The sequence below is a fragment of the Saccopteryx leptura genome, chromosome 2, assembly GCF_036850995.1.
Source record: "Saccopteryx leptura isolate mSacLep1 chromosome 2, mSacLep1_pri_phased_curated, whole genome shotgun sequence".
NCBI classification, from domain to species: domain Eukaryota; kingdom Metazoa; phylum Chordata; class Mammalia; order Chiroptera; family Emballonuridae; genus Saccopteryx; species Saccopteryx leptura.
In genome coordinates, this window is record NC_089504.1 from 247,292,322 (window position 1) to 247,314,057 (window position 21,736).

The window sequence follows — 21,736 nt, forward strand, 5'->3', positions numbered from 1 at the left end:
TCCAAGGTTGCGGGTTTGATCCCTGGTCAGGGCACGTACAAAAAGCAACCAATGGATGCATAAATAAGTGAAACAACAAATTGATGTCTCTCTCTCTCTCTCTCTCTTTCTTTCCCTCCCTTCCTCTCGCTCTCTCTCTAAAAATCAATCAAATTTTTTAAAAAAATTAAAAATAAACACTGCTGGCTCACTACATATGCATGTGCCAGCCCTGTTGGACTTGATTTTATTAAAAGGTATATTGGGTGGACACAGCATAATTGATTCAGTCTTTCCCCTTTTCCTTGGGATGGGCATTCACTATTGCCACACACACACACACACACACACACACTCAAGCTCCAATAAACATCCTTGTCCTTAACTAGTGGTCTTTTTATTTCTTTGGGACAGATTCCCAGGAGTAGGATTAACAGGTCAAAGGGTATGTTTTGTTTCGGCTTTAACAGATGTCTTCAGCTTGCTTTCCAAAAGTGACTGCAAGCCTTTAAAGTCTGTGTACATGCCCTCTCTTCCCGACTCCCGCCAGCGTTTGCAAGGATCACCTGCTTCTGTTTGTAGCAACCTCACGCATGGAAAGCGATGTCTCATTGCTTCTCTAATTTGCGTTTGTTTGGTTTTTTTCTGACCACTATTGAATTTGAGAGTTTCTTCCTACGTTTGCCGGCTGTGCTGCTCGTCCTCTCTGCAAACGGTCTATTTATACTTTAGGCTCATTTCTATATCAGTTGTTTGTCTTGTTCAGGTCAATTCTGAAAGCTCTTTATATAGTGTCCATTGGCCTTTGGCTTAATCACTCAGAAGTGATTAAGAGCATTGGCTCCGAGGCTGGCTGCCAAGGGTCACATGGGAACCCAGCCCCCAACTGGGTGTGCGACCTCCGTAAGTCATTTTAACTTGGTTCTGCCTCCATCTGCCAGTCTACAGAGTAGTTCTCCTCACCCTCATCCTCATCATCCCTACTTCGTAGGATGGTCTAGAGCAGGGGTAGTCAACCGTTTTATATCTACCGCCCACTTTTGTATCTCTGTTAGTAGTAAAATTTTCTAACTGCCCACCGGTTCCATAGTAATGATTTATAAAGTAGGGAAGTAACTTTACTTAATAAAATTTATAAAGCAGAGTTACAGCAAGTTAAAGCATATAATAATAATTACTTACCAAGTACTTTATGTCGAATTTTCGCTAAGTTTGGAAGAATAAATCTTTATAAAACAACTTACTATAGTTAAATCTATCTTTTTATTTATACTTTGGTTACTCCGCTACCGCCCACCATGAAAGCTGGAATGCCCCCTAATGAGCAGTAGGGACCAGGTTGACTACCACTGGTCTAGACATAAATGACTTAATACCTGTAAAAATAAATACAGTAGTACCTGGCACGCAAGTAACTTCGTCAGCAGCAGTTGGTGGCTATTATTTATAGTACAAATATTTTTCCAGCCCCACCATTCGAACTGGCTTTATTTGTGGTATCCTGTGTCACGCAAAAACGTTTCAGTGTTTACGTAGTACGAATAGATCCATCTTTTCTTTCTTCGCTTCTGAGTTCCCAGGCTTGGTTACGATATCTCCCCGTTTCCTTTGTGATGAGTTCCCTTACCCTCATCATCATCCTCACAGGCATAGCTCTGCCCTGAAGTGCGCACTCTTCTCCTGACGCCTTGATCCCTTTTCTCATCTTCTCCCACGCCCCAGAGAGAGAAGTACTTTATATCACTTTCACTTCTTTCTTCTTCCTTCCTTCTCTCCATCCCTCCCCCATGGTCCCTGCTGAGATTCATGAGCCACTTTTACTCCCCAACTCCTCTCCAACGTCCACTGAGCACTGGCTGAGCTACCCTAGCATTGGCCACAAATCCCATTGGAGGATGTTTTGTTTGGTTTCAAGAGTCCTTTTCTTGCCCGGGCTGGGTACTCAGTTGGTTAGAGCGTCGTCCCAATACACCAAGGTTGTGGGTTCAATCCCCAATCAGGGCATGTACAAGAATCAACCAATGAATGCATAAATAAGTTAAACAACAAATCAACGTTTCTCTCCCTCTCTCCCTTCTTCTCTCTCTAAAATCAACAGATTAAAAAAGAAGAGTCCTTCTCTGTTACACAAGTTCCATTCTATCCCAACCTATGTTTCTTTTTTCCCCGTTGATTTGAGAGAGAAAGATGGGGGGAGAGAGATACCCAGTAAAGGGATTCCTGGGTCACACAGTAATTCTACCATTAATTTTTTTTTAAAGGGAGAGAGATGAGAAGCATCAACTCATAGTTGCAGCACTTTAGTTATTCATTAATTGCTTCATACGTGCCTTGACCAGGGGGCTCAAGCTGAGTCAGTGACCCCTTGCTCAAACCAACAACCTTGGGCTTTAAGCCAACGACCTTTGGGCTGAAGCCAATAACCATGAGGTCATGTCAATAATCCCACACTCAAGCCGGTGACCCTGTGCTCAAACCAGCAACCCTGCACTCGAGCCAGCAACCTTGGGGTTTTGAACCTGAGACCCCAGCTTCCCAGGCCGGCGCTCTATCCACTGCGCCACCACGGGTCAGGCTAGTCTTAATTTTTTTGAGGTAGCATCATAATGTCTTTCATAATGGCTGTACCAGTTTACATTACCACTAAACCGAATTTCTTAAGTTCAAGAAATCACAGGTGTTAGCTCTTAAAAAGTCCTTTGTACATAGCATTTGGATTTCCTTATGCACTCTTGTTTATGGCTGCTTTAATTCAAGGGCACCTCTGTCCAATTGCTTTCATTCAAGGGCACCTCTCTCCACCTGCACAAGGTGTGTTCTGATAGCTGTGCCCACTGTTCTGTCTCTGGGCACCTGGGCCTCTTTAATGGGCTGTAGTTCCTCCTGCTCAGCTGATTGAGGCTCAGGTTTGATTGTTGGGTTTTCCTACCTTGTGGAAGCTGACCAGACAGCTTCTACCCCATGGGCTCGTGATGCAGGGGGGTCTGCTTTTACTCACAACACTGTGTGTTTTCCCACCACGCCAACCAGTTCTCCAACTCTCTGGATACCAACAGGGCATCCTACAATTCAGTTTAATTCTGACGCAAGGTATCGCTTCTCGGCCTTTTGGCTAAGATCAAGTGTAATTCTGACGCAAGTTACCTGGAGTTAGCATCAGCTCCCACAGGTGAGGTCTCTGTCCCACAAGTAAGTGTGTCCCCCTCGCCCGCTTGAGATGCCAGTTCCAAGTCCTGGGTTGTCTCCTGTACTTCTGACCAGTCAGCTGTGAGTCAGGGGCTCCCATGTCCTCCAACAGTTCGCTGGAATGGCTCAGAGAACTCAGGAGCGTGCTTTCCTCCTGTTACTGATTTATGATGATGGATACACATGAACAGCCAGATGGACAGCCAGGTGCACAGGTGAGGTCTGGGAGGGTTCCCAGCCCGGAAGCTTCTGTTCCCGTGGATCTGGGGGGGGGGTGCTTGGCAGGGCAGGTCCTCCTGTTTAGGGGTTTTACATGGAGATTTTATTATGTAAGCATAATTGACAAAATCATCAGCGATGGACAATTCCACTCCAACTCCAGCCCCTCATTCTCTGAGGGTCCAGGGTGGGGACTGAAACTTCCACCTCTCTAATCACACCTCAGTTTTTTGGGGTTTTTTTTGTTTGTTTGTTTTTTACAGAGAGAGAGAGAGTCAGAGAGAGGGATAGATAGGGACAGACAGGAACGGAGAGATGAGAAGCATCAATCATTAGTTTTTTGTTGCACATTGCGACACCTTAGCTGTTCATTGATTGCTTTCTCATATGTGCCTTGACCATGGCCTTCAGCAGACTGAGTAACCCCTTGCTGGAGCCAGCGACCTTGGGTCCAAGCTGGTGAGCTTCACTCAAACCAGATGAGCCCGTGCTCAAGTTGGCGACCTCGGGGTCTCAAACCTGGGTCCTCGGCATCCCAGTCTAACACTCTATCCACTGCGCTACCACCTGGTCAGGTTCACACCTCAGTTTTTCTGGCAATAAAATAAGTGACCTAAAAAATAAAAGTGACCCTGGCTGGTTGGCTCAGAAGTAGAGTAGCGACCTGGCATGTGGATGTCTCAGGTTTGATTCCCGATCTGGTCACACAGGAGAAGCGCCCATCTGCTTCCCCCCCTCCCCCTCCTGCAGCCATGGCTCGATGATTTGAGCATGTCGGTCCCAGGAGCTGAGGATGGCTCCATGGAGCCTCTGCCTCAGGTGCTAAAAATAGCTTGGTTGTGAGCATGGCCCACAGATGGGCAAAGTATCAGCCCCAGAAGGGAGTTTGCTGGATGAATCCTGGTGGGGGTACATGTGGGAGTCTGTCTCTCTTATCTCCTGTCTTCTCACTTTAAAAGGAAAAAAAAGTGAATTTTATGGTACATAAATTATATCTCAGTGAAGAACTATATTAGGAGCTTCAAAAGTGGAGAGGGTCCTACGTGTCTTTGATGCCTTCTGTGTCCCTGACACCTAACCAGGCAGTGGTAAACCTGGGATTTCATCCCGGGAATGTCTGACTCTGAAGCATGTTCCCTTTTGCCTCTGCCACACCACGCCCGTACCAGGTCGCCTGGTGGCAAAAGGCCACACTGAGCTTGAACTTGATTCTGTTGATAATGAAAGGTTTTTTGACATAGAAAACGAGATAAAATTCTATTTTTGTTTTAGATCATTCTTAGGAGCTTTATGTGGAAATTCTCTGTTAGAAATCATAACAGTGGATAAAAATATTGAGGAAGGATTTTTTTCCCCAGATTGACTATAATAATTTTAGTAGTTTTGTTTTGTTAAAATATTTATTTTGAAATCATAACTGACATGTCCGCCTCTGTGGGAACCCCAGAGAGCAGAGTAATTTTTATTTTCTTTCTCTCATTCAGTTTTTTTTTAAATGTGCACCCTGGTGAATTTATTTTTTGTTTTTTTAAGATTTCATTTATTCATTTTAGAGAGGGGAGAGAGAGAGAGAGAAAAGAGGGGGAGGAGCAAGAAGCATCAACTCCTATATGGGCCTTGACCAGGCAAGTCCAGGGTTTCGAAGCGGCGACCTCAGTGTTCTAGGTGGACGTTTTATCCACTGCGTCACCACAGGTCAGGCTCACGCTGGTGAATTTTGAAGTCGGTTTCTACTCTTGAATAAAAGGTAGATGGGGAGAGAGGAGAAGCAGTTGGGCAATGTTTGCCTGTGAAAAAGTCAACCTGCTCTTGGTGTTGTTCTTCTGCGTTGTCTCAAGTTGCATTTCTCTGCTGTGCTGCACAGCGGGCCTTATGTGCAATTCCAGTCAGATTTCTAGGTGATAAGTGGCTTTAAATAAATACATAGGGCGTTCCAGCCGAGCTCTAAAACCACTGGCTGACTGTGGCATATGGCATACGTATGAGGGAGGCGATCGGACACCGCGTTCATCTTCTGGGGGCCACCATCACAGACTTGGGACTGGGGGCTTAGACAAGAGAAGTTGAGCCTGACCAGGTGGTGGCGCAGTGGATAGAACGTCAGACTGGGATGCCAAGGACCCAGGTTTGAGACCCCAAGGTCGCCAGCTTGAGTGTGGGCTCATCTGGTTTGAGTAAAGCTCACCAGCTTGGACCTAAGGTCGCTGGCTCGAGCAAGGGGTTACTTGGTCTGCTGAAGGCCATGGTCAAGGCACATATGAGAAAGCAATCAATGAACAACTAAAATGCTGCAATGAAAAACTGATAATTGGTGCTTCTCATCTCTCTCTGTTCCTGTCTGTCTGTCCCTATCTATCTTTCCCTCTCTCTGTCTCTGAAAAAAAAAAAAAAAAGGAAGTTGATTCTGGCCAGATGTCCGGGATAAGGTGTCAGCAGGGTTGGTTTCTTCTGAGGGCCTCTCTCCTCGCTGTGTGGATGACTGTCTTCTCCCTGTGTTGTCGCGTGGCCGTCCCTGTGTGTGTGTCTGAGTCCTCATCGCCTCTTCTTATGAGGACACTCATCCTGTTGGATTAGGGCCCCACCCTCAGAACCTCTTTTTAACTTAATTATCCCTTTAAAGGCCCTGTTTCCAAATACAGTCCCATTCTGAAGTCCTGGGGGTTAGGACTTCGCAGGAATTTGGGAGGATGCAATTCAGCCCGTAACACACGCCTGGACTCCGTGCCTTTCTCCAAGGGGTTGTAAAAGTGAGGGCACCCATTTATATGAGGATTACCTGGTCTGGAGACTACCAGAAACCACATTACATGTCGTTTCATACCTGGTGTCTGATCCTCAGACCACTGCCTCTGCACCAGAGGTCTAGCCTGACTCAGGGGAGGGTTAGGGATGGAGAGTGGGGGATGAGAGGGAGGCTGAGCTAGAGTCGAGGGACAGTTACTCTATGGATTCTATTTTGCAAGTACCTTTTTTAAAAATCAGATGAGATTCACATAATATAAAATTAACCTTTTTTAAAATTTTTCTGAAGTGAGAAGTGGGGAGGCAGACTCCCGCATGCGCCCGACCGGGATCCACCTGGCATGCACACCAGGCGGTGATGCTCAGCCCATCTGGGGCATTGCTCCATTGCAACCGAAGCCATTATAGTGCCTGAGGCAAAGGCCATGGAGCCATCCTCAGTGCCCAGACCGACCTTGCTCCAGTGGAGCCTTGGCTGAGGGAGGGAAAGAGAGAGATAGAGAAAAAGGAGAGGGGAAGAGGGTGGAGAAGCAGATGGGCGCTTCTCCTGTGTGCCCTGGCCGGGAATCGAACCCGGGACTCCTGCATGCCAGGCCGATGCTCTACCACTGAGCCAACCGGCCAGGGCCTAAAATTAACCTTTTTTTTTTTAATCCTTTTTTTTTTTTGCATTTTTCTGAAGCTGGAAACAGGGAGAAACAGTCAGACTCCCGCATGCGCCCGACCGGGATCCACCCGGCACGCCCACTAGGGGCGACGCTCTGCCCACCAGGGGGCGGTGCTCTGCCCATCCTGGGCGTTGCCATGTTGCGACCAGAGCCACTCTAGCGCCTGGGGCAGGGGCCACAGAGCCATCCCCAGCGCCCGGGCCATCTTTGCTCCAATGGAGCCTCGGCTGCGGGAGGGGAAGAGAGAGACAGAGAGGAAAGCGTGGCAGAGGGGTGGAGAAGCAAATGGGCGCTTCTCCTGTGTGCCCTGGCCAGGAATCGAACCCGGGTCCTCCGCACGCTAGGCCGACACTCTACCGCTGAGCCAACCGGCCAGGGCAAAATTAACCATTTTTTAAAGTGGACAATTTAGTGGTATTTAGTCCTTTCACAATATTTGTACAACCACCACTTCTGTTTGGTTCCACGCATCACCCCAAGAGGAATCCTCCTGTTTGTCAACCTGACCACATCATTATAGGTCAGTTCATTTTCTCATCTTTTTTTTTTTGGTTACATTGGGTGTGTGGTGCTCTGTTCCCAGTATCTACTGATGGCTGTAAACCCCTCTGTGGGTGTGGCGAGAATACTGAGTGTATCAATATTTGTTAAGAGCACAGAAGCTCTAGCCACTCATCTGAAAGGGCCGTGGGATTGTGGACTCCAGGTCAGGCCTGATGTTCATAATGCCACGTGCAAAACCCTCTTTCTTTCCTGAGGAGACAGAGGGTGGCCAGATGTTCACTTTGAGCCCAAAGAAAATCTAGCACTGGCCCTGGCCAGGTAATTCACTTGGTTAGAGCATCGTCCTGATACACTAAGTTTGTAGGTTCGATCCCTGGTCAGGGCACATACAAGAATTAACCAAGGAATGTGTGGATGGGTGGAGCAACAATTTGATCTTTCTCTCTCTCTCTCTCAAATCAATAAAAAGTAAAAGTTTAAAAAGCCAGCACTGGTTGCAAAATAGTCATGTTTCATTTATCATTAAAGACACAAAACTTAATGAACAGAACTTCAGGGCCTGGAACTCCCTGCAGCTAAGCCTGTCAAAAGGTATTTCTTTGCCTCAAATTTATTAAGCAGTATAAAAGATAACAGGACTTCCATTCTCCAGGAAGCCCTTCTAAAGGGCTCTTTAGAACTTGCAATGAAGGCCCACATCTGAATGGTTTGGGGCAATCTCAACTGTATCACTTCCTGAAGAGTGACTGGTACCTCTCCATTCTCTTGGGACCATAATTTTATAATGTAGCAGAACTTTTGGAAGCAACAGAGTTGAAATGGACTGTGATTAAAAAAATAAAAATAAAGCCCAAACATGCAGTTTAAATCGAAGAAACAAAAGGTGATCGGAACTGTTATCAGAGGAACACCTGGCAAAGGTGCACGTTTACACACAAACAGGAGTTTAAAAGTACTGCTCTGTGAGTGTTGTCATGCCCCTTGTATGAAGAATGGTTTGAGATCCATCAGACTCTCGCGTGGGGGAGGGGAACCCTAGAGGCCCAGGTGCCAAGGCCTGAGTCACGTTCACAGTGAAGAGCTGGGGGGAAGGGCTCGTCTTGTCAGCAGCCCAAGCCTGGCTTCGTTTTCTCTAAGCTTCTATGAGGAATGCCACTGTCTTTCAAGTGTTTTCCTCTTTTAAATTTTTTTTTCTTAAGCTAATTTAAATTTGGTGTCAGTTACTTGGATCCTTGAGCTAAACAATTATAAGAAGGCATCTTCTCATTGCAATAAGCAGAGCAGGGGGCAGAATTTGCTTCTCAAGAAGTTTGCCAGTGCCTGACCAGGTAGTGGCACAGTGGATGGAGCATCAGCCTGGGACACAGAGGACCCAGGTTCAAAATCCTGAGGTGATTGGCTTAAGCATGGGCTCATCAACTTGAGCACGGGCTGACCAGCTTGAGTGCGAGGTCTCTGGCTTAAGTGTGGGACCATAGACATGACCCCACAAGGGGTCACTGGCTAGGTTGGAGTCCGCATCAAGGCACATATGAGAAAACAATCAATGAACAACTAAAGTGCCACAATGAAGAACTGATGCTTCTCATCTCTCTCCCTTCCTGTCTGTCCCTGTCTGTTCCTCTCTCTGTCTCTCTATGTCTGTGTCTCTATGTCTGTCACAAATAAATAAATAAATAAATAAATAAATAAATAAATAAATAAATTTGTCAGTAACAGAAATAGTTCAATCTTAATTAAGAATCTCAATTCCAGTTTGAATTTCAATTCCAGTTTGAAGAAGTTGGACTTTGAACCAAAAGGTGGGGAAACAGGAGAAGACCTATGGCCCCGTGGGCTGGTTAAAGATCAACTTCCAGTTCTTACTAAGTTCAAACGTCACCATGGTCCAATGCGCCATAGATAACCAGCTCTTCAGCTAAATTCTGATTAAAGAAGCAAAGTAGGGAAAAAAGGGGTCCACTGGACCTCATGGACCACCTGTGAGGGCCACCGGTGCTGTAAGCAGGATGGCAGGTAGATGGACAGAGCGTACTCAGAAAGTCATTAGAAAATTCAATCCAAAGGCATATTAAGGACCGGAATACTATGTGTAGTTTTATCCCTTCCCAGGCAAGGCACCGCAGGCAAATAAACTCAGAAAGGCAAGAGGAATTCATGAAATCAGAAACAAACACGATTTTGCACCCTTGATTTTATGGTTCTAGACATGGGGGTAATCTCTGGAAGCCTGAGAGAGACTGTTTGGGGGCAGCTTGAAGGAAGTCTTATTTTTTACTGTGCAGGGAGTAAACTCATGACCCCAAGAATGGGCACCTTCCAAAATAAGGATGAAATAATAAAATTTGCAGAAATCATTATAACTGCTCCTTCTAATATATAGACACATAGACATATATATACTTACACCTACACACACACACACACACAAAGTACCACAATTTGAGGCCAAGTGGAATGCATCATTGGTTTATGACAGTGCTTGCTCCCATTTTATTTTATTTTTTTATTTTATTTTTTTTACAGAGACAGAGTGAATCAGAGAGAGGGATAGACAGGGACAGACAGACAGGAATGGAGAGAGATGAGAAGCATCAATCATTAGGTTTTCATTGCGCGTTGCAACACCTTAGTTGTTCATTGATTGCTTTCTTATATGCGCCTTGACCGCGGGCCTTCAGCAGACCAAGTAACCCCTTGCTGGAGCCAGCGACCTTGGGTTCATGCTGGTGGGCTTTTTGCTCAAACCAGATGAGCCTGCGCTCAAACTGGCGACCTTGGGGTCTCGAACCTGGGGGTCCTCTGCATCCCAGTCTGACACTCTATCCACTGCGCCACTGCCTAGTCAGGCACTTGCTCCCATTTTATTGTGTTTTTTTGGGGGGTTGTTTTTTTTTGTACTTTTCTGAAGCTGGAAACGGGGAGATAGTCAGACAGACACCCGCATGTGCCGACCGGGATCCACCCGGCACGCCCACCAGGGGGCGATGCTCTGCCCCTCCGGGGGGTCGCTCTGTCGCAACCAGAGCGACTTTAGCACCTGGGGCAGAGGCCAAGGAGCCATCCCCAGCGCCCGGGCCATCTTTGCTCCAATGGAGCCTCGGCTGCGGGAGGGGAAGAGAGAGACAGAGCGGAAGGAGAGGGGGAGGGGTGGAGAAGCAGATGGGCGCTTCACCTGTGTACCCTGGCCGGGAATCGAACCCGGGACTTCTGCACGCCAGGCCGACGCTCTACCACTGAGCCAACCGGCCAGGGCTGCTCCCATTTTAAATTAAAGTTGATATTACCCTGGACAGGGGAACAGTAGTATTTAGGAGACTGCTCTCTCTCTCCTTTTTTTCTAAGCAAGAGATAGGGACAGACAGCCAGAAAGGGAGAGAGATGAGAAGCATCAACTCACAGTTGCAGCACCTTAGTTGTTCATTGATTGCTCTCTCATATGTGCCTTGACCAGGTGCTCCAGTGGAGCCAGTGACCCCTTGCTCAAGTCAGTGACCTTGAACTCAAGCCAGCGACCTTGGGCTTCAAGCCAGCAACCATGGGGTCATGTCTATGATCCCACATTCAAGCCACTTGGGCTTCAAGCCAGTGACCCCGTGCTCAAGCTAGAGACCTTAGGGTTTCGAATCTGGGTCCTCAGCATCCCAGGCCAATGCTCTATCTGCTGCCTCATCGCCTGGTCAGGTGAGACTACTCTCTTAATATTGTTGATGATCAAGGAAGGTGATGGTGACCTTATTTTATAAACCTATAACTGAATGTGATTTAACTTTTTTTTTCTTTTTTTGTACTTTTCTGAAGCTGGAAATGGGGAGGCAGTCAGACTCCCGCATGCGCCCGACCGGGATCCACCTGGCATGCCCACCAGGGGGCGATGCTCTGCCCATCCGGGGCGTCGCTCTGTTGCAACCAGAGTCACTCTAGCGCCTGAGGCAGAGGCCATGGAGCCATCCCCAGCGTCCGGGCCAACTTTGCTCCAATAGAGCCTCGGCTGTGGGAGGGGAAGAGAGAGACAGAAAGGAAGGAGAGGGGGAGGGGTGGAGAAGCAGATGGGCGCTTCTCCTGTGTGCCCTGGCCGGGAATCAAAACCGGGACTTCCGCACGCCAGGCTGGCGCTCTACCACTGAGCCAACCGGCCAGGGCCAATTTAACTTTTAAAACAACATACGTTTGTAAATAACTTACAATATTAATACTGTTTGGTTCATCACTGATGATTTAAAAATAAGGGAAAGTCCAGGAAGGAAAAGGAAAGCCACGCGTGGTCCCAGCATCCAGGTTAGAGTCCACGTGAAGGCTTTGGTGTGTGTTCTTCTGGTCCATCATTCCAGGTGTAGGTACACCGATGCACGTTTTAACGAGGATTGAGATCACGTTCTGTTTTTAAACTCTCATGAGCAGAATTGGACATGGAAAGGCAGGTCCACCCAGAATCTTAGAATGGGATTCTTATTTGGGACAGGGGGTCTCTGTAGAGGTCATTAAGGGAAGGAGCCTGAGATGAGATCATCTTGGATTAGGGTCACGCCTAAATCCAGCGGCAAGTGTCTTTGTAAGAGACAGAAAAGGAGAGGACATCTCCTTTCCATCTCCAGAACTGGGAACTGAGACCAGGAGAAGGCCATGTGAAGATGAAATGATCCATCTTCAAGCCCAGAATTGCCAGCAAAGTCCCCAGAAACTTAGGAGGGAGACACAGAACAGATGCTCCCACAGAGCTTCCAGAAGGAGCCAACCCTACCGACACCTTGATTCGGACTTCTGGCTTCTAGAACTGTGAGAGAATACATATTTTTGTTTTTGTTTTTTTTACAGAGACAGAGAGAGAGACTCAGAGAGAGGGATAGACAGGGACAGACAGACAGGAATGGAGAGATGAGAAGCATCAGTCATTAGTTTTTCGTTGCGCATTGCAACACCTTAGTTGTTTGTTGATTGCTTTCTCATATGTGCCTTGACCTCAGGCCTTCAGAAGACCGAGTGGCCCTGGCCGATTGGCTCAGTGGTAGAGCATTGGCCTGGCATGCAGAAGTCCCGGGTTCGATTCCTGGCCAGGGCACACAGGAGAGGCGCCCATCTGCTTCTCCACCCCTCCCCCTCTCCTTCCTCTCTGTCTCTCTCTTCCCCTCCCACAGCCGAGGCTCCATTGGAGCAAAAAGATGGCCCGGGCGCTGGGGATGGCTCCTTGGCCTCTGCCCCAGGCGCTAGAGTGGCTCTGGTCGCAACAGAGCGACGCCCCGGAGGGGCAGATCATCGCCCCCTGGTGGGCGTGCCGGATGGATCCCGGTCAAGCGTATGCGGGAGTCTGTCTGACTGCCTCCCTGTTTCCAGCTTCAGAAAAATACAAAAAAACAACAACAAACCAAACAAAAAAACAACAACAACAAAAAAAAGAAGACTGAGTAAACCCTTGCTTGAGCCAGCTTTTGCTCAAACCAGATGAGCCCGCGCTCAAGCTGGCGACTTTGGGGTCTCAAACCTGGGTCTTCTGCATCCCAGTCCTACGCTCTATCCACTACACCACCGCCTGGTCAGGCAGAGAATACATTTTTGCCATTTGAAGCTGCCAAAGTCTTTGGTACTTTGTCATGGCAGCCCTGAAAAATTAAGACGCTCACACACAGCAAATTAATTCTCACCTCAGGGCCTTTGCACTTACCATTCCCTCTGCCTAGGATGCCTTTCCCTTGGGTGTTTTGGATTGTTTGTTCTGCCTGGTCATTCATGGCTCACCTCAAAGTCACTTCCCAATAGAGATCTTCCCCATCATCCCATCAGCACTCCCTTTTTTAGCCTGTCACCCTGCTTTTCTGTCTGCTCTTTCCATGCCTGCCTATACTGTTCCTTTCTGTCTGCCTCCCTGCCTGGAATGTGAGTCCTTAGAGAAGAGGGTCTCAGGCACCTTGTTCCCTGGTTTTAGTCTCATCCACCACCCAGAACCAGTTGGTGCTTAATTTGTGAACGCTAATGAAAGGAACAAACGGACAAATGTGAGCTGTCAGCTCTGTACAGAAGAGAACCTCACTGCCAGGCTCCCTGCTGACTCATACCTTGAGGCCGGGAAGTCCCTCCTTTCCTGGGGCTCAGGAGATCTGTGCATTTATTTAACTCTCTACCACCTCGAGGAGGAGTCGTCGATTGGAGAGCCAGATAAGCCAAGTGCTCTGAAAACACCTTAGAAACTCAGGGATGTCTGTCTGTCTTCTTCCACTGACTGCCACGCAGCGGTGGCTCGGAGCCTACATAGTCGCTACTGCGCTTACCTGCATCTAAGTCAGAATGTCACAGCAAGCCTGGTCTTGCTGAGGGACTGAGGGCTGACAGACGCTGGAAAGGAAAGCACAACAGAAACTTGGACCAGTCACAGACTCAAACCGGGTCATCTCATTTCCATCCCCAGAACTGGGAACTGAAACTCCCCCATGGGAAGATCCTTCTTCCCCCTTCTACGCACAAACCTCAGTCTGGCCCTATTCTTTTTTTTTTTTTAACAGAGACAGAGAGAGAGTCAGAGAGAGGGATAGATAGAGACAGACAGACAGGAACAGAGAAAGATGAGAAGCATCAATCTTTAGTTTTTCATTGCAACACCTTAGTTGTTCATTGATTGCTTTTTCATATGTGCCTTGACTGTGGGCCTTCAGCAGACCAAGTAACCCCTTGCTCGAGCCAGTGATGTTGGGTTCAAGCTGGTGAGCTTTGCTCAAACCAGATGAGCCCACGCTCAAGCTGGCGACCTTGGGGTCTCGAATCTGGGTCCTCCACATCCCAGTCCAATGCTCTATCCACTACGCCACCGCCTGGTCAGGCTTTTTTTTTTTCTTTTAAAATTTTACTGCATTTATTGGGGTGACATTTGTTAATAAAATTATATAGGTTTCAGGTGCCCCCCCTTTTTTATACAGATAATAACAGCAATATGCACCAAAATCTCCATGAAATGTATAATGTTCTTGTAATCTCATCTGTAACTACCCTTCCGAATTGGTTGTTGTAGTTTTATTTATCCCCTGCCCTGTCCCATCCTGATCACAATGCATATAGTAATTTTCTTTCTTTCTTTTTTTTTTTTTTTGTATTTTTCCGAAGTTGGAAACGGGGAGGCAGACAGACTCCCGCATGCGCCCGACCAAGATCCACCCGGCATGCCCACCAGGGGGAGATGCTCTGCCCATCTGGGGCGTGCTCTGCTGCAACCAGAGCCACTCTAGCACCTGAGGCAGAGGCTACAGAGCCATCCTCAGTGCCCAGGCCAACCTTGCTCCAATGGAGCCTTGGCTGCGGGAGGGGAAGAGAGAGACAGAGAGGAAGGAGAGGGAGAGGGGTGGAGAAGCAGATGGGCGCTTCTCCTGTGTGCCCTGGCTGGGAATCGAACCCGGGACTCCTGCATGCCAGGCCGACGCTCTACCACTAAGCCAACCGGCCAGGGCCTGCATATGGAGTTTTTACTTAACTGTCTCTGCGTCCTTGGTGGTTCTCACATTACAGAGACAGTGCTTTTCTACTAGGACACAGTTCGCAATCAGGAAGGTCTTCACTTTAGCACGAAGTTCCATTTCTCCGAGCCATTACCCAGACACATGCAACACCAGACTGTGTGCCCCCGTATCAAGGTTTATTGAAGTGGTAGATCTCTTATCTGTACAGAATCACACAAGCAAGTGAATTGGGAGACGTCTTCCCCATCCCATCCTACTAACCACTGGGTAGCATTTCCCTTTTGATGCTAAAAGCAAAACCCAGGTGGGAAGCAGCTCTTCCCTCCCTAGCCCCCCCCCCACCCGCCCCCAAGCCCTTTTTAAATTGCTCAACCTTCAAATTAGTGTAAACAAGAGAGGAATGGATTAATTGCAGGTTGTAACACACACGCCATTTCCTTTCCCTTAGTAACACCGCTCTGCTCAGTACCTCTCCTCCTGCTTAATCCCCTACTTCCTACCATTGGAAACTCAGGCATGAGCCAAAGTTCATGAGTCTCTATGTCCGGTTCTCCTACAGCTTGGGAGGGAACAATAAACGGATCTCAGGGCTTGTAGCATGATACCTGGGCTCCCTCCTGGAGCAATAAGTCCTCTTCAATCGCTTAGCTCTCCTTCTCACAGCCGGAGCCGCCAGCAGGCGAGATGTGGCCCCGGGGAGCTGAGAAACTGTCCCAGTCCTGGGAGCTGAGACATTGTCAGAGTCCTGGGCAGGTGAAGGGAAGGCTCCGCCGTCGGTGAATCACAGGTGCTGACAGGCATCTCTGCGGCTCCAATTCTACTTGGCAAAAGCGTGGACCGTTTTCCCTTCTTCAGTTCTGCAAGCATCCAAGCTGGAGCGGGAGGGTCCAAAGCCTGGAAACCTTCTTCTCCATCCCTCCCAAGGTTTCTGCGGTGGCGTTATGCAACCAAAGGGGTCCCACACCATCACGCCACTTCTCTAAATCAGAGTCTCCGAATCTGGAAGTTCCAGGAAACCTCAGGGTCAAGTCCAAGGATGTCACGCTGGGCATCAGCCAACCTGTTTCTCCAGAGACCTTAGTTCTTGGGGAACATCTCCCTCCTTGGCTCGGTTATTTAAGGTGAGGCTGGAGTCGGAGGAGAAGGGGTTTCATGGCTCACTGGGGTCGGCCATCTGAGCGCCCAGGACACCTTTGCTGACGTTCAGATCCCCGGTGAGCTCGACGCTGGTGCTCCGGTTATTCACCGGCTCCTTGGGCGTCTTCTTCCGGAGGCAGCGGTTGGCCAAAGTGGAGAAGAAGTCGGGGAACAAGGGGCTGGAAAAGTAGTACACCACGGGGTCCAGCATGCTGTTCATGTAGGTGAAGCTGAGGGTCGTGAAAAAGGCCAAGTCCACCTTGTTATAGATGTTGCAGTCGCCGATGCTCCTCTTGCTGAACAGGAGCCAAAAGATGCGCAAGCGCACGGCCACGCTGGGCAGGAAGCAGATGATGAAGACGACAGCCACCACCAGGATGAAGGTGATGGCCCTCTTGATCTTGGCATGCCTGTCCATCTGTCGCTGCCGCAGGCTCCAGATGATGCGGAAGGAGCAGAACAGGATGATGCCCAGGGGCAGGAAGAACTCCAGGAAGAACATGGCGTCGTGCCACCGGAAGACGTAGCAGATGCTGAAGCTGCTGCACAGTTTTGCGTTTCCGTTCTCGGTCATCATCTTGTTGTACAGCAGGTGGAGTGTCAGGCCGATGGTGACGGCCCACAGGAAGCAGGAGATGATGGCCGCCCTCCTATTGGAGATCTTGTTCAGAGCATGGTGGGGGTGGACCACGCGGAAGTACCTGTCCACGGCCACCACCGTCAGGAAGATGATGCTGCCCTGGCGGTTCATGGCCAACATAAAGAGCATCAGCCGGCATGGGATGTCCCCAAACCTCCAGTTCCACTTCTGCACGTAGTTGTCCATGAGGAAGGGCAGGCAGATGATCAGGAGAAAGTCGGCCACGGTCAGGTTGAACAGGAAAATCCGGCTGGATTTCCAGGACTTGAGGTGGAAGCAGAAAATCCACAGGGCCAGGCCATTGCCCACAAGCCCGAACACAAACTCCAGCCCTAACACCGGCGGCAGGACCCACGCAATGTTGTTATCCCGGAACACACAGCAGTCCTGATTTCTTATTCGCAGAGAATGATTCTGCTGGTGGTCAGGGTTCATGAGTGGATCGAGGTAGGTGCAGGGCAGGGAGTGCCTCGCCCTGCAAGTGCTCAGGGAAAGAGGTGTGTGTGCCTGTGTGGTGAACATGTGGTTCAGTGCCCGCCTTTATGTCATGTCAGGGTGTTGAAATAGATGACTGAATGGTTACCAAGAAACTACGAAATCGCTTTAAAAAAAAAAAAGCCAGCAAGGCTCTTTCGCAACCTGCTGTTTGCATAAACAAGTAATAAAAATTTCCTGAGCAGACAGGAAGGAACCCACAAAATTTTCTAAATGTTAAAGAGTAGATTTGGGCAAGCCGACTGCCCTTTGTGAATTACTGAGATGTGACAAGGCATCCCTTTGGAAAAAACCCGTCTACTGAGCCCTTAGTGTTGGAGAGTTAATTCGCTGTCATGTGGTTGGCTTACATTTGTTTATAAAATAATGGCAATAACTTACTGAGCTAAGCAGCTAGGGTCTTCCAGAAACATTAAGAGTGAGTATGAAGAAGGAAAGCGGACAGAGGGAAAGGGGATGATAGGCTGATAGGATGGGATGAGAGCAGAAAAGCAAATCCTGGAGGGAAGGGGGGAGGGCGTTACGGGAAGGGGGACAAGGAGGGGAATGTTCTGGGGAACACGGGGAAGGGGAGGGTGAATTCGGGGGGACACTAGAATCTATGTAAACACAATGAATTAATTTTTAAAAAAGAGTATGAAATAGCAGCATGCAAATGATTTAAAAAACAGCAGGCACATGATTTCTTCTGGAAAGGCCAAGAAGACAGGAATTGTCCGTTTTATGAAGACAGATGGGTTGGGTGTTATGTTCCCATGCCATCTTTTCTGCCCAAACTTGGATTGCTTTTCCGCACCAGAACTCTGCAGTTAATTTCTACTTAGCAGCAGCAGCGAAAAAAAAAAAAATCATAATAAACTACTTGAGAACAGCATAAAATTTAACAGGAAAACGTGCCAGAGGTGTGTTACAAAAGTTGAGGTTTTTTTGGTTGTGTTCGATTTGGATATGCTTGCATGTTCGAGTGGTTTATGTTTAAGTACGTGATTTTTTAAAATTAATAAGCTTTATTATTTTTTAGAGCACTTTGAGAGTTTCAGCCAAATTGAGCAGAAAGTGCAGGGAGTTCCTGTATACGCTGTCCCCATGCACCCTCAGTCTCCCCCACTAAGCGCGTGACATTTTAAAAGCCCCCATTTTTTTTTTAATAATTAAACTTAGAGTGATAGGACATAAGAGACTTTGAACTCTGCTTTGAAGCAGAGCACCATTTCGCACATCATCTCTCTCTCTCTTTCTTTCTGAGAGAGAGATACACTGAGCCGCTCTGTAATTTGTGAATTACTGAGATGTGACAAGGCATCCCTTTGGAAAAAACCCATCTACTGAGCCCTTAGTGTTGGAGAGTTAATTAGCTGTCATGTGGTTGGCTTGCATTTGTTTATAAAATAATGGCAATAACTTACTGAGCTAAGCAGCTAGGGTCTTCCAGAAACATTAAGAGTGAGTATGAAGAAGGAAAGCGGACAGAGGGAAAGGGGATCTGTACCCTGACCAGGGGGTCGAACTGGCAACCTTGTCGTCTGGGGATGACACCCTTACCCAACTGAGCTAACTGGCCAGGGTGCAACATCATTTCTTTGCATTTCAGTATAATGGGTGTAACCCTGCAGAACATTCCTAGCCAGTGATATTTTGGTCTGTTGACTTCTTACTTTGCTAGACGTTCCAAAATTGCTTCCAACTTTGAGTCAGAAATAGAAAATTTGTTTTCTTTCATTGTCTACTCAGGTTCAATAGTAGAGGTGTATAGACTCTCGACAGTGAATTAGTCAGGATGATCTAACATTGACTCTCACTGGAACCAGACATACTTGATGAAGACACTAAAGGCGATGTCTGTACGAATGTTCCAATGCATCAGACCTCTGGCTCAGTGCTTTAAATGCATATCTTGTCTGACCCTGACTGCAGTCCCTAAGGTGAGGACTGTTACTGATTCAGATTTCAAAATGAGAAAGGCAGAGCTCAGAGAGGAGGATCATGTATTCCACCCAGGCTACCCAGCTAATAAGAGCAGAGCTCGGATGTGGGTCTGGCCCTGGCATCAAAGCCTGTGTCCCGTAGTGCAGATGGTCTCTTCTGTGACTTCCTCTTCCTTTGGAAGGTTGCGTGGGATCCAGGTCACGTTATGTGGGTGTCTCCAGGCTCTAGTGAAATGATTGGTATTTGTCTCACGTCCTCACTGCCTGTGAAGATCACACTTTCTTCTTGGACAAATGTGGACGTGTCAGCGATATTCATAAACTGATCTCAAGGGTCTTTAAGAGCTCAGCAGTAGAGCGTCAGCCTAGCGCGCGGAGGACCCGGGTTCGATTCCCGGCCAGGGCACACAGGAGAAGCGCCCATTTGCTTCTCCACCCCTCCGCCGCGCCTTCTTCTCTGTCTCTCTCTTCCCCTCCCGCAGCCAAGGCTCCATTGGAGCAAAGATGGCCCGGGCGCTGGGGATGGCTCTGTGGCCTCTGCCTCAGGCGCTAGAGTGGCTCTGGTCGCAACATGGCGACGCCCAGGATGGGCAGAGCATCGCCCCCTGGTGGGCAGAGCGTCGCCCCATGGTGGGCGTGCCGGGTGGATCCCGGTCGGGCGCATGCGGGAGTCTGTCTGACTGTCTCTCCCTGTTTCCAGCTTCAGAAAAATGCAAAAAAAAAAAAAAAAAAAAAAAAAAAGGGTCTTTAAGAACTAAAAGCCAGAAAAATCGACTGTCAAGTTGTTTCTGGGAGCTAACATGTGCAAGGAACCCTTCTCCCTTTCTGAATTTTACAATTCTCTAATATCTTTTTTTTTTTTTTTGTATTTTTCTGAAGCTGGAAACGGGGAGGCAGTCAGACAGACTCCCGTGTGCCTGACCAGGATCCACCCAGCACGCCCACCAGGGGGTGATGCTCTGCCCATCTGGGGCGTCGCTCTGTTGCAACCAGAGCCATTCTAGCGCCTGAGGCAGAGGCCATGGAGCCATCCCCAGTGCCCGGGCCATCTTTGCTCCAATGGAGCCTTGGCTGCGGGAGAGGAAGAGAGAGACAGAGAGGAAGGGGAGGGAGAGGGGTGGAGAAGCAGATGGGCACTTCTCCTGTGTGCCCAGGCCGGGAATCGAACCCGGGACTTCCGCACGCCAGGCCGACGCTCTACCACTGAGCCAATCGGCCAGGGCCCAATTCTCTAATATCTTCTTTTTTTAAAATAATAATCACAGACATTAGAAAAAAACAACAAATATTGTTAAGTGTGAAAAAAACTGGAGAGGCTGGTTGCTTGTTCTGGGTTCGTCATGAACGGCTGTGAACCGTCTCAAGCCCTCAGCTTCCCATGTGTAATGTAAGGTGCAGCCAGTCGTTTTCAACAGGTGCACCCCCAAGAATTTTTAAAACATGCAATACCTGACTGTTTAGTCGGGGGCACTGACCTCTTTTTCCTTCGATTGCCCAATAAAAAGATGACACCAATAGCTGTCTACTGTGAATGCATCGGAATTATCCCTATATTTTTTGGCAGGGGGTCAGATTAGCAAATAATATGTTTTTTGCCATGCTACAGACCTCTAGTGATTAACATGAGTGCAGTGAGATGAAATAGGTTGACCATCGCCAGATACAACAATATTCAAGCTGCTTCTCACCCTCACTTCCTCTGATACTAAACCAAGGTCTGCAGCAACGCCGGCAGAATGTCAGTGCCAGCCTCCTCGGGTGCTGGTGCTGGTACCCGCTAAGGAATTTCCAGTCTTCCCACTTAGCCGTGGGCAGGTTTTGTCTTGCATGTATGTGTCTTTCACTGGTGGATTTATTTTTCTTACTAGTGGTGAGTTGTGCAGAAACTTGTTACAATGAATCACGGTCAACAGCAAAGGCATCCAACTCCCCTGAGTTGTGTGGGAAAAGCCCAGGCATAATCCAGGACTTTCACAGTTAACGTGCACCTCCATGCCTGGTGCTCTTGTTGACAGCGTGAATGTGTGCCACTGAACTGGATGGAACTGTTCTTTTATGATGAAAAATAATTACAGCAATCATTTACCAACAGTATACTTCAAGCTAGGCATTGTCTACGTGACCTCATTTGATCCTCACCAAAAAACCCTGTGAGTAATGTGCTGATCAGAAATAACACTGAGGCTGAGCGAGACTAAGTATTTCACTGCTTGTCTTTGGACTCTGCCTTTGCTCTCATGGCTCTGTGGGTTGGCTGGGCTCCATGGGGCAGCTCTCTGTCGGAGTCTCTCAGAGGGCAGCTAGACTCAAGGAGGACACTGGGCTTCTCTCCCTCTCCCTACAGTCATGGGTTTCTGTGTGGCATCTGCTTTTTTTCTTTTTCTTTTTGTGTGTGAGAAAGACAGGGACAGACAGGTATAGACAGACAGGAGGGAGAGAGATGAGAAGCATCAACTGGTATTGTGGCACTTTAGTTGTTCATTGATTGCTTCTTATACGTGCCTTGACAGGGGGGCTCCAGCCAAGCCAGTGACTCCTTGCTAAAGCCAGCGACTCTGGGCTCAAGCCAGCGACCCTCGGCTCAAGCCAGCGACCTTGGGCTCAAGCCAGTGACCTTGGACTGTGTGGCATCTGCTTTCCACAGGGCGAGCTAGGTGCCTCACAAAGCTACTCAGGATTTCCAGAGACACACAAGCAGACCTTCTTAATGCCTGGGCTCAGAAATTCCAGAACACCATCTCCACCGCATTTGGTTGGTTAAAGCGAGTCACAACGTCATTTCATTGGGACAAGGAGCAGCGT

General features: G+C 48.3%; 1 protein-coding gene across 1 annotated transcript; it reads right to left on the bottom strand.

Annotated features, from left to right (window-relative positions):
* Positions 1–14,899: 14,899 nt before the first annotated feature.
* Positions 14,900–17,134, bottom strand: LOC136395756 (hydroxycarboxylic acid receptor 2-like). The gene has a single exon (XM_066371037.1). The coding sequence runs from the start codon at positions 17,034–17,036 to the stop codon at positions 15,888–15,890; it is 1,149 nt and encodes a 382-aa protein (XP_066227134.1). The 5' UTR covers positions 17,037–17,134; the 3' UTR covers positions 14,900–15,887.
* Between the last annotated feature and the right edge of the window lie 4,602 nt (positions 17,135–21,736).

Excerpts from the sequence above, each read along its gene's own strand:
- LOC136395756 (XM_066371037.1), bottom strand. The coding sequence starts at position 17,036 with ATGTTCACCACACAGGCACACACACCTCTTTCCCTGAGCACTTGCAGG.